Here is a 14,596-nt window from a genome sequence, read left to right on the forward strand (position 1 = left end):
GGGGGGGGGCATTATATTGTGGTATGGACTGTGGGTGCCTTCCTCTGAACTGTAGGGCACAATCCTCTTCCTAGGATTTTTTGAGCATATCTCAACTAAATTGTTTTCTGCCATTGCAGTCCAAGGCTACTGGCTGTGCTCTCATCTCCCTGAGGCATGTTGTAAAGTGTTGCTGGTGTTTTGGGTTTGTCCCTTCTAATTTGTGTCTGTATGTGGACAGGAAGAGAGCAGGGGTCAAAGTGGTGATTTGGGGGATCCTGGGATAAATGCAGAGACTGGAGTCCATGACCCAGGAGACCAGTTCCAGTCCTGTGTTCTTATGTTCTAGTAACCAAAGGCATAAGTGGAGCCAGCCTTGGCTTAGCTGTGGGGAGAGGGGGGGGAGTGAAAAATAGGTGCCTGCCCCAGGACCTCTGTTCTTTGGGCAAGGTAGGTGAGGAGAAGCCACTGAAAATCCCTACCTCATGGGGCTGAAACAACAGGTTTCTGGAGGTGACATTACAGTGGACAAGCAGATGGGAGTCCAGACACTCAGCACAGGCAAAACCAAGGCAGGCTCCCCTTCCCCACACCCAGGTTTAGTGCCTCAGTCCTGGACTGCACAGGCCCCCACAGAGTAAGTGGGGAAATCAGTTCCCAGGACATGCAGGGCCATTGGTCTCCCTGCCAAGGGGTCCCAGCTCTGGGTTGTGGCTGTGGAGACCCCGTCTCCACTCCTAAAGGGTCAGGCCATTCCAGATTAGGCCAGATCAGAACCAGTGATTGTGGTGGGGGACATTCATGCGCTTCCCTGAGGCTCCTTCTGGCCTCTTTATACTCGTAGGGGAAGGCTGCTTCCTGCAGGCTGTCAGAGGCACAGCATAGCCGCCACCCCCCCCAGCCCCCACTTGGCTTCCTGTCCTCAGGTTTTGGCTTCCCTCCAACCCCAGCTGTTTTGGACTGGGATAGAGGGGAGTTTTTGGTCCCTGGACCTTGGCACTGACCTATGGCAGCTCTGGCATGTGTGTTCCCGCAGTCCCCATCCCCTGCTGCGCGGTCCAGCTCATTGAGTTTCTCCTGCATGCCCAGAAGGACGTCACACACCCGCTCCAGAACCAGGCGTGTATGCTGGCAGGATGGTGCTGATGGGCACAGGAAGCAAGGGGCTGATTAGATGGTAGGCTCCCCCAAACCCCTTTCCACCCCTTTCTGCCCCTGGATCAGGCAGCATGCTACAGACACAAAGGCTCCCTGCTCCTTAGCTTTGTCTTAGGCAAATTAGTGCCCTGTGTCTCTTTCCTCTCCAGAGGGTGGGGTGAGTCTGGTTCCCTACAACCAGCTGAGACTCAGCAGCTTCAATGTGAACACGGTTCAGGGATCCCTAGCTCCCAGCCTCCAGACCCCACCCCTTCCCAAAGCGGAACAGAGATTCCCAGGAGTCTTGGTTTCCAGCCTCCCCTACTCTAACTCACTAGACCTCATCCCCTAGCAGAGCTAGCTAGCAGCAGAACTCAGGAGTTTGGTAGGTTTGTCCCAGACTGTGACCCCCGGGGCCTCTGCTCCTTCTCAAATGCAGGAACCCCAGCACTGCTCAGTGTCTCTGGCCCGGTCTGTCATGGTGCTGTGTGTGCCTACTCTGCCATCTGTAGGCAGGTGATCCAGAGCCCAAGTCAGGCCCTATTTAGTCATAGCAGGCAGCATGGGCCTCACTCCATACCGGTGCCTGAGGCAGGCTCCTCTGACTCAGATCCTCCCTTGGGTGCTGCCAGCTCTCGGCTCCGACCTGTCACAGATGCTTTGGCTAGGTTGGGCCAGGCTACAGCAGTGGTCTCCGCATCTAGGGAGCAGAAAGATGGCTGAGTCAGACTGACAGGCAGAGCCCACGTCACCACCACCTGCCCCACCCCCCACTCAATGGTGTAGGGCAGGGCAGGGTATCAGCCTGGTCAGGCCAGGGAACACAGAGCTGCAGGTCTTCCCCCTGCCACTGTCTGCCTTTTGCTGGACCAGCTCCAGGTAGACAACCAACTCCCCAGGTATCCCACCACAACAGGCAACAAGAGCAGGGTCTAGAGGGGACAAAGCACCATGTGGAAGAAGCCACCTTGCCAGTGAGGTGCCACTGAGAAGCACCCTCTGGCTCTTTGTTTCCCAACCTAAAGGCCATCTTCCAATTCCTGTGGGCCAGCTCATGGGGTGAAAATGGATCCTTTGCTCCTCTCCAATCAGCCCTGAGGCCAGTGGAAACCTCACTTTATCCAAGGCAAAGTCAGTGCCAGGGAGTCCCTCCCCACAGGTACCCAAGTCCAGCCCTTTCCTCCGCCTCAAGGCCAGGGGAAATTGAGGTCCCAGAGACTCACCAATCAGTCTCAAGAGCTTGTCATCCACCAGCAGTAGGGTGAGGGAGACGCCAGCCATCTCCAGTGCGGTCATGAAGGAGCCAACCAGGGCTCGGGCAATTCGAACACCTCTGCTTTCTGCAGCATGGGATTGAGGGGAGACCATGAGGGGGGCAGGAAGCAGAGGAGAAACTAAGACCACTCAGGGGCAATGGGTGAAGGTCAGCCCAGGACAGGGCAAGTCATGGAAGGGGTTAGGAGGTTGATCCAGAGACCCAGGGTTGGGGAGAAAGGCGGGTTAGTGAGGGTGGGTTGATCTCAGATGTGTATGGAAGAGAACTGTGTCCAGGCTCTACCACCCCATTGAGAATCATTGGAGACCTTAAGTCTCCCGGCAGTCCCTTGCCCATCCCTGTCCATTCAGCTCCCTGATCCATCCCACTGTGTTCCCTGCTTGGGGTTTGGCATGGCACTCACCCAGACAGTGCACAGCTGAGCCGGCCACCACACCTAGCTCCAGACAGGACAGGCCACCCAGGTTATTTACCACGAGGACCACAGAGACACCTGAGTGGCAGAGGAGAGGAGGAGAGGGGTGAGACACCAGAGTCCCATCTTGAGGAAGGGACGCCCAGACTGGAGGCTGAGGGTGAGGCGTGGTGGGGGGAATGGGTTGTGGAGGCATGTGGTTACTAACCAGAGTCCAAAGGCACATGGGAAGCATTGGAAGGGTTTGTCATGTGATTAAGCATTATCTCCACAATCTCATCAGCCGATGCCACCTGTCAGAGGGGAGGGGGCAGACATGAGCTGGACAGACATGTCCTCATGGGCAGGCAGAAGGGGAGAGCCACCTACCTTCATCCTGCGCACACCCGCCTCACCATGAATCCCTGCAGAGAAAAGAAGCCATCAGCAAATCCATGGATCAACTGCCTGACCACCCCCCCTCCCACCCCTCCGCCAGACACTGAGTCAGCACCATGGGAACAAGGGTAAAGCTGCTGGGTTGGGAGGCATTATCTGGGCTCCATGAGTAGCAGTAGGGCTTAGCAATACTGGAGCCCTACACACAGCAGCTGCATGTTTCAGAGCTGTCCAGGCTGGCAGCTAGCAGGACTTAAAGATTGTTTGGTGCCAGAGACATGACTACCTCAGCTGTGTGGATGAGGGGCGTCCAGATGCCTTCTGGTAGAAGGAACCCAGCCCTCAACCCCAAAAGCAGGTGGGCTGAAGGGAGATAAAGGCAGAAAGGCACATGCCAAACTCAAGTCAGACTCCAAATGAGCCTTTCTATAGGTGACAGACAGAAAGAGACAGACAGACAAGACTTCTGTCTGCAGAGGCATCTCCTTACCCAGGCCCAGCTCCAGCTCATCAGGTGCCAGTTGAAAGGTAGGCTGGGAACCAGGAACACTGCAGGGGGACAGGCTCACGCCCAAAGTGCCTGTATGAAGGGAGTGAAAGAATTATGTCCTCCTTTTGGGCAGGGGTGGTAACCAGGCTACAGGAACTAGAGCAGAATGGGCCCTAGGAGCTCACCCTGCTCTAAGCAGCTGCTGAGACCAGAGACATAGCAGGGTATGGAATGGGGTACATAGCCTTTTCCTTCTGGGGGGAACCATATCCAGGCAGGTTGTTTGCACCCTGGACTGTCTGTAGTGAAACAAGCATGATAATCTTTGTGTGGGTCCCCATGATAAAGCCCATCCCAAGCTGGCACTTGAGGCGGCCCGAGATCAAAGGCTGTATGAGGTAGGATACAGCACCTGACCCCCCAGGTCTTTGGATGCCCAGAGGTAGGCACAAAGGCAAGATGGGGAGCAGCTGTTCGAGGCTTGTCCTGCTGCAACCACCTTAGGCTTCAGTGAGAGCTGTGGTTTCCAGTGCACCAATCATCCCCACTTCTCAATTCTTCACATCTCCTCCAGAAGACAGCAGGCAGAAGTGCCCTGCCAGAGCCTGGTGCTGCCAGCCATCCTGCCAACCCATGGAGTAGTGCTGTGTAAGCCAGGGGCACCACTGAAGTTTGAGAACAGCATCTCCTGACCAACCTGCTGATCCACACAGGAAATTGTTCATGCCAGGGGGCTGGTATATCCCTGCCATATGCCCCTTACCCCCATCAGGTGGCTCTTGGGATGTCATGGGGGGGGGGGGGGCCCCCTTTAGCCTGTGCCAAAGAAACAGGGCCCATGCACACACCCATGGCTCTCGCAGCAGCTGTCACCCTGCTGACGATCTCATCCAAGCTGGCACCTGCCTCTGCCAATGCCCCAGCCACCTGCAAATGTAAATGCCACCAGGTCAGTGCCATATCTCAAGTTCTAGTTTGGGGTGCCATCCTACTCTCCCCTGCTGGCTTAGAGCCCATTGGGTAGACCCATGTCTGGGGTAGCGCTCAACAGGCAACAGCAGTGCAGTCTGATGACTTCTGGCCCCAAGGCCTGAACTGAGCCCTATGTGCCAAGCTCTATATACAAAGAGAAGGGCCAATCTAAGGTCCACTTGAAGGGCACAGCACTCAGGAGACCCAAGAGATCTGGGTTGTCATTCTTAATCTGTCATAGGCTCCCTGGGTCACAGAATGATAGAAAATGAGGGTTGGAAAGGACCTCAGGAAGTCATCTAGTCCAACCCCCAGCTCAAAACTAGATTATCCCAGCCAAGGCTTTGTCTAGCTGGGTCTTAAAAACCTCCAAGAATGGAGATGCCACAAACTCTCTGGGTAGCCTGTTGTAGTGCTTTACTGCCCTCCTGGTGAGAAAGCTTTTCCTAGTATTTAACCTAAACTTCCCTTACTGCAACTTGACACCATTGCTCCTCATTCTATCACCGTCCACCACTGAGAACAGTCTTGCTCAGGGGCGGACAAAACACAGCCTGTGGGCCAAATCTGGCCCACCAGGCCATTCTATCTGGCCCGGGGGCCCCTAAAAAATTTAGAAAATTAATATTTATCTGCTTCTGGCTACCTGTCAAAGATGACAGGAGCCAGGGCAGTAAGACCCAGGGGAGCCGGCAGGAGCCAGGAACAAGGCTGGCCCAGCCCCAAGCCCCCTCCCACAACCGGAAGCCTCTACCTGCCCCGGATTTCACTGCTTCCCTACATGCCTGCCGGCTTCCAGCACCATATGGTCCCGAGCTGCATCGCCGGGCCATGGAAGCACGGGGCTTACGACAGTACCAGAAACGGGAGGGGGTGTGTGTGTGTGTGTGTGTGTGTGTGTGCATGCAATGAGGGGAGGAGAGAGACAGAGAGAGCAATGAGGGAGGGACACAGAGAGAGAAAGAGAGAGTGTGTGTGTTGTGTGTGTGTGTGCAGAGAGGGAGAGGGAGAGAGAGAGAGAGAGAAAGAGAGCATTCATCGGGCAAGTCCCCCTCGCACTGCCATACACATGCACCCACACCCCCCTCACACTGCCATACATGCAGACTCCCACACCCTCCCTCCACACACATCCCCCACACCCACCCACATGCTCCCTCACTCCACACCCCCACACCCCACATACCCACAGCCCCTCACAAATCTATACTCACCCCCCAATCCCCCTATCCCCTCACAATATACACAAGACTTCATTTTAAGCTACAAGACTTCACTTTAAGCTACCGCACGATCACCTCTACATGCACTACACAAACACATGCAAATCAGGACAAAAATATTTTTTGAAATTAATGAATGTTGTAGATGGTTGATTTTTAGACTATAATTTGGCATTTTTCTGGTTCTGAGATGGCAAAATCTCTTGCTGAAAGGGACAGCAAGGGGAGAGACTTCTGGTGGCAAAGGTCGGGGGTTAGGGGGTGGGACTTCTGGTCTCAAGATGGACCAGGGGGTGGGGCACCCATCAGGGGGTGGGGCTACCCATGTAGCGCTCCACAGCTTGGTAAAAGAGAGTAAGCGGCCCTCCACCTGAAACAATTGCCTGCCCCATGTCCTACTCCATCCTCTTTCAAACCCCGCTTCAGGTAGTTGAAGGCTGCTATTAAATCCCACCTCAGTCTTCTCTGCTTCAGATTAAATAAGCACAGTTCCCTCAGCCTTTTCTTATAAACAGGAATCTGGGTTTTTGGTTTGCCATGGAAACATGTGGCAAAACACGGATTTTCTCCTTTAAAGGACAAAACCCGACAGGGTTCCCTTTTCAGGCTGGCAGAGTTCCAGCAAGAAACTGTAGAGAGCGGGACCTAGGGTGCACTATGTGTATGTGTGCATGCATACTTTCACATGGCAGCCAGGCAGTGCGGTGGAGAGCAATTCCCTCCAGGTAAGTCTATGGGGGAGAGAAGGGGGGGACACGGGCAACATGTGGGGGAGTGACGGAGGGACAGTTGATGCATTCGGGGGGGGCACGTGCCCCCTCCAAATTTCTGTGCCAACAGTGGGGCGCGGGGCTACTGCTTGGGCAGACCAGCTCCAGGGAGAAGCTGCCTCCACAACCCAGCAGGCATGACCCGGTGGAGAAAGAAGCACCATGCTGCCGTGGCCACCTACGTGAGGAGCTCCCTGCCTGCCTGACAGCAGTGCGGGGCACAACTCTGCACCCCCACTGTTGCACCTCACCTTGGTGCCCGTGGCAGTGCAGTGCTCCCTCCTGTGCCAGGTCCTGCCTGCTGGGCTGCAGAAGTGGTTCCTGCCTGGAGCTGGTCCAGCCTTCTTGCAGATCCGCATCCCACTATAGGAGCAGAAACCTAGTGGGGCATAAGCCCTCCTGCCCTGTCACCTGTGACCCCCCACCACGCGTCACCTATGCCCACACTGCACAAACCTACCTCTTCCTCACACACTGGGGAGCTGGGGCTTGGGAACAGTGGGTTGGGAGTGAGGGGCACCAGCAGGGCTAGTGGGAGGGACAACTGTGGGTTGGGAGTGAGGGGCACTGGCAGGGCTAGGGGGGCTATAGTTTGGGAGCAAGAAGCAATGGCATGGGCAGGGCACTGGCATTTCAGGGCTGCTCAGCACTACAAAGCAGCAGGGGAGACAGCTGCAACTGGACCTATGTCCTGGTGAGCGAAGGGGGCACGGGGAGCTCTAATTTTCTATGATAAAACACCAAAATCAAACGCCAAAATATATAGGTATTTAGAATTCATTTTATTATGATTGAGGCATTGGTAAACTGTTTCCCACCCCTCTAACCATTTTTGTTGCCCTCCATTGGACACTCTCCAATTTGTCTACATCCTTACTACAGTGGGGGGCCCAAAACTGGACACAGTACTCCAGGTGTAGCCTCACCAGTGCCAAATAAAGGGGAAGAATCTCTTCCCTCGATCTGCTGGCAGTGCTCCTACAAACGCAGCCCAGTATGCTGTGAACTTTATTGGCAACAAGAGCACACTGTTGCTTCATATAGCTTATAACCTCAGGTCCTTTTCTGCAGAGCTGCTGTTTAGCCAGTTAGTCCCCCACCTGCACCAGCACATGGGTTTGTTCTTTGCACTTGTCCTTACTGAACCTCATGAAATTTCTTTTGGTCCAATCCTCCAATTTGTCTAGACCTCTCTCAATTCTAGCCTTACCCCCCTGTGTATCCACTACTCCCCACCAGGCTTGGTATCATCCACAAACTTGCTGATGATGCACTGCATCCCATCTCCCAGGTTGCTGATGAAGATACTGAACAAAAGCAGCCCCAGGACTGAACCCTGGGGACTCCACTTGATACCAACTGCCGACTAGACATCGAGCCATTGCCTACTACCCTATGAGCCTGATGATTCAGCCAGTTTTCTATCTACCTTACAGTCTATTCATCCAACCTGTACTTCCTTAGCTTGTTAGTACGAGTGTTGTGTAAGATAGTATCAAAAGCTTTCCTAAAGTCAAAGTATATCATGTCCAATGCTCTTCCCACATCCACAAAGCCAGTCATCTCATCATAGAAGACAATCAGGTTGGTCAGGCATGACTTGCCCACGGTGAGTCCATGCTGACTTTCCCTAATCACCACCTTCTCCTCCAAGTTCTTAGAAATGGATTCCTTGAGGACCTACTCCATGATTTTTCCAGGGAGTGAGGTGAGGCTGACTGGTCTGTAGTCCCCCAAATCCTCTTTCTTCCCTTTTTTAAAGATGGGCACTATATTTGCCCTTTACTAATCATCCAGGAACTCTTCCAATCACCACAGGTTTCCAAAGATAATGGCCAGCAGCTCTGCAATCCCATAGGCCAACTCCTCAGCTGCATCACATCCGTCCCCATGGACTTGTACACGTTCAGCTTTTCTAAATAGTCCCTAACCCATTAAGGACTGTTTTGATATTGTCGGCTGCTCGCCCGCTCCCCAGCGAGACCACTTCATCTCACTGGGTCTTGATATTCTGTCCAATGAGGGCATCAATACTGTTTATCTGTCTGGTCTATTTCAATTCCTCTCTTCACCAGGGAAAGAAACAGTCTTTTGCTCTGTGTCCAGCCCAGTAAGGCTTTGATCTCCATTGCCTCTAGATGCTACTGAGAGCTGCTCTGGGACTGAATTCAGACCCTGCCTCATGGCAACATCACAGCCCCAGGTTACTGATAGGCCCTCATGCTGCTGTCTAGACACACAAATGAAATGAATCAGCCTGTCTGCAGTGGATGAGCAGAGAGGGGAGTGGTGACGGGGCAGGTCACAGCTCAACCATCGTGGTAGGGATAGGATACAGCAGGGGTAAGCAAAATACAGCCCACCAGGCTATTCTATCTGGCCCGTGCAGCACCTAAAAAGTTTAGAAAATTAATATTTATCTGTTCTGGGCTGCCTGTCAAAGACAGGAGGCAAGAACAGTAGGACCCAGGGAAAGCCGGCAGGAGTCAGGAGAAAGGCCAGCCCCGTCCCGCCCCACCTGCAGCTCCTTCCTATTCTCCCCCCCCGCCCCCGAAGCCTCTGCCTGCAGCTGTTTTGCCTGCAGCGGCTGAACTAGCACCATGTGGCCCCCGGCTGCATCGCTGGACCGTGGGAGCACAGGGACCAGGTAGGTACCCCGGGGAAGGATAAGGAGGGGTGTGTGTCCGTGCAATGAGGGTGGGAGAGACAGTGTGTGCATCTGTGTTTGTATGTGTGTCTGTGCAATGAGGAAGGAGGAGAGAGACAGAGAGAGCAATGAGGGAAGCACACAGTGTGTGTGCAGTGAGGGAAGCAGTGTGTGTGTGTGTGTGTGTGTGTGTGTGTAGTAAGGGAAGCGCACAGTGTGTGTGCATGTGCAATGAGGGAGGGAGAGGAAAAGTGTGTGTGTGTGTGTGTGTGTGTGTGTTTGTAGGTTGAGTTCCACATGGACAACCCACCATAAACATGCACCTACCACCCCCTTGCACTGCCATACACGCAGACCCCCACACTCACCCCAGCCACCCTCCACCCACATACAGCCTCCCACAAACCCCACCCCACATATCTACACATACCCACATGCTCCCTCACCCCACACCCACACCTATCCCCCCCACAGACACATCCACAGCCCTCCACAAACTTATATGCACCCCTAATGCCCCCCAGAATAAACAAGAATAAGACTTCATTTTTAACCTATTGTGCATTCACCTCTATGCACACTACACAAACACATGTAAATCAGGACAAAAAATATTTTCTGAAATCGAATTAATGAATGTTTTAGATGTTTGCTTTTTAGAATATAATTTTTTTCTGGTTCTGAGATGGCAAAACCCCTTGATGAAAGGAGTACTTCTGGGGCCAAGGGGAGGGACTTCTGGCAGCAAAGGTTAGGGGGTGGGACTCCCGTTCCCAAGATGGTGACCAGGGGGCAGGGCTACCCATGCGGCCCTCAACAGCTTGCCAAAATTCGGTAAGTGGCCCACCACCCAAAATAATTGCCTGCCCCTGGGATACAGGGACATGGAGCTAACAGCTGACCTGACAATACCTCCTAACCAAAGGGCCCTGGCTCCCTCCCCAGCTGACAATCCTTGGCAGTGCCCACGAGCCTGAGATGAGTACGACTACCTCCCTCAGGCAGGCGCTCCTCATCAGATCACTAGAGGATTAGCCTTTGGAGGTTCTCCTGTGGATGGGACCCCCACAGCCTGAGCCACACTTGAAACTGGGGGCAAAGTAGGTTTGATCTACAGTGGGCACTGCCACAGGAAATCAGTGTGGGGTTGCAGCCCAACTGTCCTAATGTAGGAGCATCACACTGCACAGGCCCCTGGCACAGTGGCAGGGCACTGGGGTTATTTCTCTACTCACCTTGTGGATGAGCACAGTGCCACACAGGCCTCTCCTCCCAGCCTTCTTCAGTGTGGTGAAAGCACTGTCATCACCAATCACCACCATCTGCACATCAGCTCCCTCCGCCCGTGCCTGCTCCAGGGCCAGCCCAAAATTCAGCCGGTCTCCAGTGTAGTTCTTCACAATCAGCAGGGTCCCGGCTGTGAGAGACAAGTGGAAAGGATGCAGTCTTACAGTGGTGCAAATTACCCTGCCTCAAGGTAAAATGACCACTTACACACTGGTGTAAGCTATGCAGGCATAACCAGCTGTGGGTTTGCTCCCCTGATCAGTTCTATCCCCCAGTAGCCCTTTGATAAGTGCAAACCGGCTATCTTACCACCTAGTGGTCATGCCCTGTAACAACACCCCCCAAGCTGACTGCTTGCAGTAGAACTGGCAAATCCTTTCCTTCCCCTAGAAAAAAATTCAGGGTAAACCAATCCAGTCATGTGCCTGCATCCAGAGGGAGGTGAAAGTCTGCAGCTACTTTCTGCCATTCTCTGGAGGAAGGGAACCCCATCCCACTCAGTGCCATGCCGAGTACCTGAACCAGCCTGCGTCACTGCCCGGATTGCTGCCAATATGCTGCCCACTGCAGGGGAGGTGAAGACTGCACCAGCCACCACACCAGTGAGCATTCCCTTCCCGATGTACCCTGTGAAGACAAAGTCCTGTCAGAAGCTGGGCTGGGCTAAGAGTACCTCCCTCTCAGTATGCACTACTTTTGCTCTGCCCTGCTTTCCATCATGGCTAGAGCAAGGCGACTCTCAGCAGGCACCCTGCCAGTGTCAAACAGGGTTCCCAATCCCCTCCCCACTCTCCTGGGACTATGGCAAATCAGCATTCCCAAAGACAGAACTCTAGGCCCCACACTTAAACAGTCCTGTGGCCTCCCAGGCACAACCCCAACCTGGTCCATCCCATCCCATCAACATGTACCTGCATGTGCGGGCTCATGTCCTGACCCCCCTCCAGAAAGCAGTGCCACTCGGCCTCGGACATTCTCCAGGTCAGATCGCAGTGCCACCCGATGCCCCTGCAGGAGCTGTATGGCTGGGTTACAGGCCACCAGCCCTGCCAGCGCATCATCCGCACAGCCTGGCACAGAGTTCACCAGTTTCTTGGAGACCTGGGAACAGCAGTGAAAGAAGGGAGTCATGGAGTTCCTACCTACATTCCCGTCATGTATGGGATGATGGGGAAAACACAACATGCTGGTTCAGGCCCTGTGAGCAACTGGAGAAAGATGTGCTTTGGACACAATCACAGGTGCCCAACAAACAGTGCTTTCCTTGGAGGAGTAGCTGCCTCTGTGGCTGGGGAATGGAGGATGGGGCCTTTCCCCTCCAGGGGCTACAGCTCCAATTTATCTACAAGGTAGGAGCACTGACCAGCTCAGGAATAGGGGGCTAGGATGTAGGCCCTTCTTGTCTAGGAGGCACTGGCTCCCATCCTGCTCCATCTTGCAACATTAATAGCCAAAAAAAAATCAAATCAAATCAAGTCAGTTTCTGGGAATCTAGCCCCCTAGACTCCCCAAACCCTGACACTGGCCCCTAAATCACAAGTTATTTCTATAGAGAAAATATATTACCATTTAGGTTTATATCCAGCCCAACACTATCTGCCTTGTGATTTTGTGAATGCTCAGATCTTGTGTATATGAGCAATGCTAATTGTCACTCACACTCCCAAATATACTGAGAAACATGTCCACCTCCCCAAAGCAATCTGTCCCGGTCACAGAAATTACAGTACGACCTCATTATAGCAAATCCTCTTTAAAAAAAAACGCATAACTTTTAATTATCCAAATTGCTGGAGCCATTTTTTAACAAAGAAATTAGCTCAGTTAGAATAATCTTTTTCCCTGAGTACAGTAATTGTAGTATTGCTGCTGAATGTGTCCCTTTCAATGATGCTCTTTCAGTGAAAACAGGTCACGGTTGGCCCATTCACATTACAGATAATAACCAAATGCTGCACAAGCCACGTGATCAATGCACCCAATCCGTCAGCAGGAGAAAGTGGCTGCTATCCAGGAGATGTTTATGAAGCTAACAACTGAACGAGCATCTGTCTCTCAAAACCAAGCTTCAAATCACAAATAACCTGCAATGTAAAAGGAAGTCAACAAGCCACAGTGTGCAAAGAATATGGGCTATCCAAGACCATCGGCTGGATCAGCAGAGGAAAAATCTAGTTGATGACTGCCAAAAAGGAAATGCTGAAGTAGAGGAAACAAGATGGTGTCGGTTCCAGAGGAACATGCTCAGCTGGGAATTCCTGAAGCAAAACTAGAGGAAATGCAATTTGAAGAAAATGAAGCACCTACACAAGCAAAAATGAGAGAACAGATGCAAGAGCACACAAGCTAGGGAGGAAATGAGGCGGGTGTCTGATGAAAATGATGACAAAATCACATGGATTGCTCACAATCTGTCAATCCTTCACAGGCTGTTTTCAGACAGGAGGTGGCACCTGTGGGTACCTATGGATGTCCCCCCCCAGGCATTTACTTGTGGGGGGGTGGGAAGGAATTGAGCCTGCCTGTATGAGCCCAGGCCAGCAGGTCGGGGTGCTCCAGCAGCCTCCAAGAAGGCTCCTGAACGGCCCCTTTTCCCAGACCTGAGGCTGTCAGCAGGGAGGGGAAAGGGGAAGGGGAAGCAAGCCCCATAGAGCTGCAGGCTTGCCTGGCCTGAGCTTGGGTGGGGCGGGGAACAGGGGGAACAGAGCTCCCTTGCTTGCTCTAAAGCAGAGCACCTTAATCTAATACCTGATTTAACAAGAGCAATAACCCCAGTGCCCTGCCACTGTGCCAGGGGCCTGTGCAGTACAGGCTGTACACTACTGTACACTTTTTTACGTGATCAGACATTTTAAAAGCACCCTGAAGCCGCGCACACATGTTAATTCATGACTGTGGAGCCCTTTTAGGGGACAGATTGCAAAAAAAAAAAGTAATTCCTGTCTGCGCCCTGCGTGTAACTATACAGTCGTTCCTTGGAATTGAGGCCATGTTTGCACTGGATTAAAGTGGAATTCATTGCTTCACGTTTTTCTAGCTTTTTTTTCAGTCTATGCCAGGTAATTTTTCCAGGATAGGAAATGCACAATTATTGTACTGAGTTCAGCACGTAGGTTTATGTTTTCATCTCTGGTATGATCTTAAACTGTTTGCTTTTTAAGAACCGAGTAAAAGAAAAGGAAACTTATTAAATTAACATGCTGTATTAACTACTGTTCTGATGGTCCATGCAAATCAGGTATCTTATCAGCATAATTATAATGAAGCAAATGGACTAAGCCTATCAGCACCTTTTTCCCCCCAGCTCCCTGTAGCCTTATTATAATAAGGTTGTACTGTAATCCTGCTTCTATATCCTCCAAGTCAACCTTGCTTCCCTAGTCTCTGCATCAATCTTGCCCTCTTCAATCTATCTGGCACCCCCTCAATGTCTTGTCCTCCACCCCAGCCCATGTCTTTGGGTTAGGGAGGTGGTGGAAGGGGCTAGGTGTTGTTAGCAGGAGAGAACCGAGTTGCTTCCTCATGTGTGAGAACAGGACCCCACTTGCCCCATCTCCTGGGGTAGAGCAGCCAAAGGGGGTTTGCCTTAGGCAAGGCTGGAAGGGCTGGAACTCCTGACTTCATTCCTGCCCTGCTTCCAGCCAGGGTTGATATCCCAGCACTTGCAAGGAGTTTGAAAGTGCTGATGATGGCAAACACCAGATCAAATGCCCACAGGCACAGTTTGCCATATAGCCTGTTCCTTTGGCAGAAGTTAGGTAAACCAGGGGTGCTCAACCCCCCGCCCAGGGGCTCCCCACAGGTCCAAAATTTTGGCAAGGAAGAAGCAATGGCCAGATGGAGGTGGTGCAGGGCCCAATCCTGGAATGGGTGGCCCCATACTACTCATCTAGCCGGTGGGGGCCAAGAGGTTGAGCACTACTCATGTAAACAGTTAAAGCAATAAACCCTCGAAAGGCACTAAAAAGCTAAACCAATCCAGCACCTACCAGGGGACTGGGAAGCCCAGGGAGCAGGGAAAG

General features: G+C 52.6%; 1 protein-coding gene across 5 annotated transcripts in view; it reads right to left on the minus strand.

Moving 5' to 3' along the window:
- Positions 1-14,596, minus strand: part of TKFC (triokinase and FMN cyclase) — an 18,519-nt gene that overhangs the window by 2,623 nt on the left and 1,300 nt on the right. For 4 of the 5 annotated variants that reach the window (XR_003094619.1, XM_025206910.1, XM_025206908.1 and 1 more), the window contains 12 exons: positions 11,486-11,675; positions 11,091-11,201; positions 10,523-10,704; positions 4,524-4,602; positions 3,861-3,974; positions 3,676-3,765; positions 3,177-3,211; positions 3,016-3,100; positions 2,796-2,885; positions 2,340-2,456; positions 1,697-1,816; positions 984-1,121 (listed from right to left, as the gene is read on the minus strand). Coding sequence is in view for 4 of the 5 variants with exons in the window: in XM_025206910.1 (XP_025062695.1) it covers positions 984-1,121; positions 1,697-1,816; positions 2,340-2,456; positions 2,796-2,885; positions 3,016-3,100; positions 3,177-3,211; positions 3,676-3,765; positions 3,861-3,974; positions 4,524-4,602; positions 10,523-10,704; positions 11,091-11,201; positions 11,486-11,675 (1,351 nt within the window). In the remaining variant the exon portion in view is untranslated. The remainder of the gene's footprint in view (positions 1-983; positions 1,122-1,696; positions 1,817-2,339; positions 2,457-2,795; positions 2,886-3,015; positions 3,101-3,176; positions 3,212-3,675; positions 3,766-3,860; positions 3,975-4,523; positions 4,603-10,522; positions 10,705-11,090; positions 11,202-11,485; positions 11,676-14,596) is intronic. The other variant, XM_025206909.1, reaches the window with a different exon arrangement.

The sequence above is a fragment of the Alligator sinensis genome, unplaced genomic scaffold, assembly GCF_000455745.1.
Source record: "Alligator sinensis unplaced genomic scaffold, ASM45574v1 scaffold437_1, whole genome shotgun sequence".
Classification (NCBI taxonomy): Eukaryota; Metazoa; Chordata; order Crocodylia; family Alligatoridae; genus Alligator; species Alligator sinensis.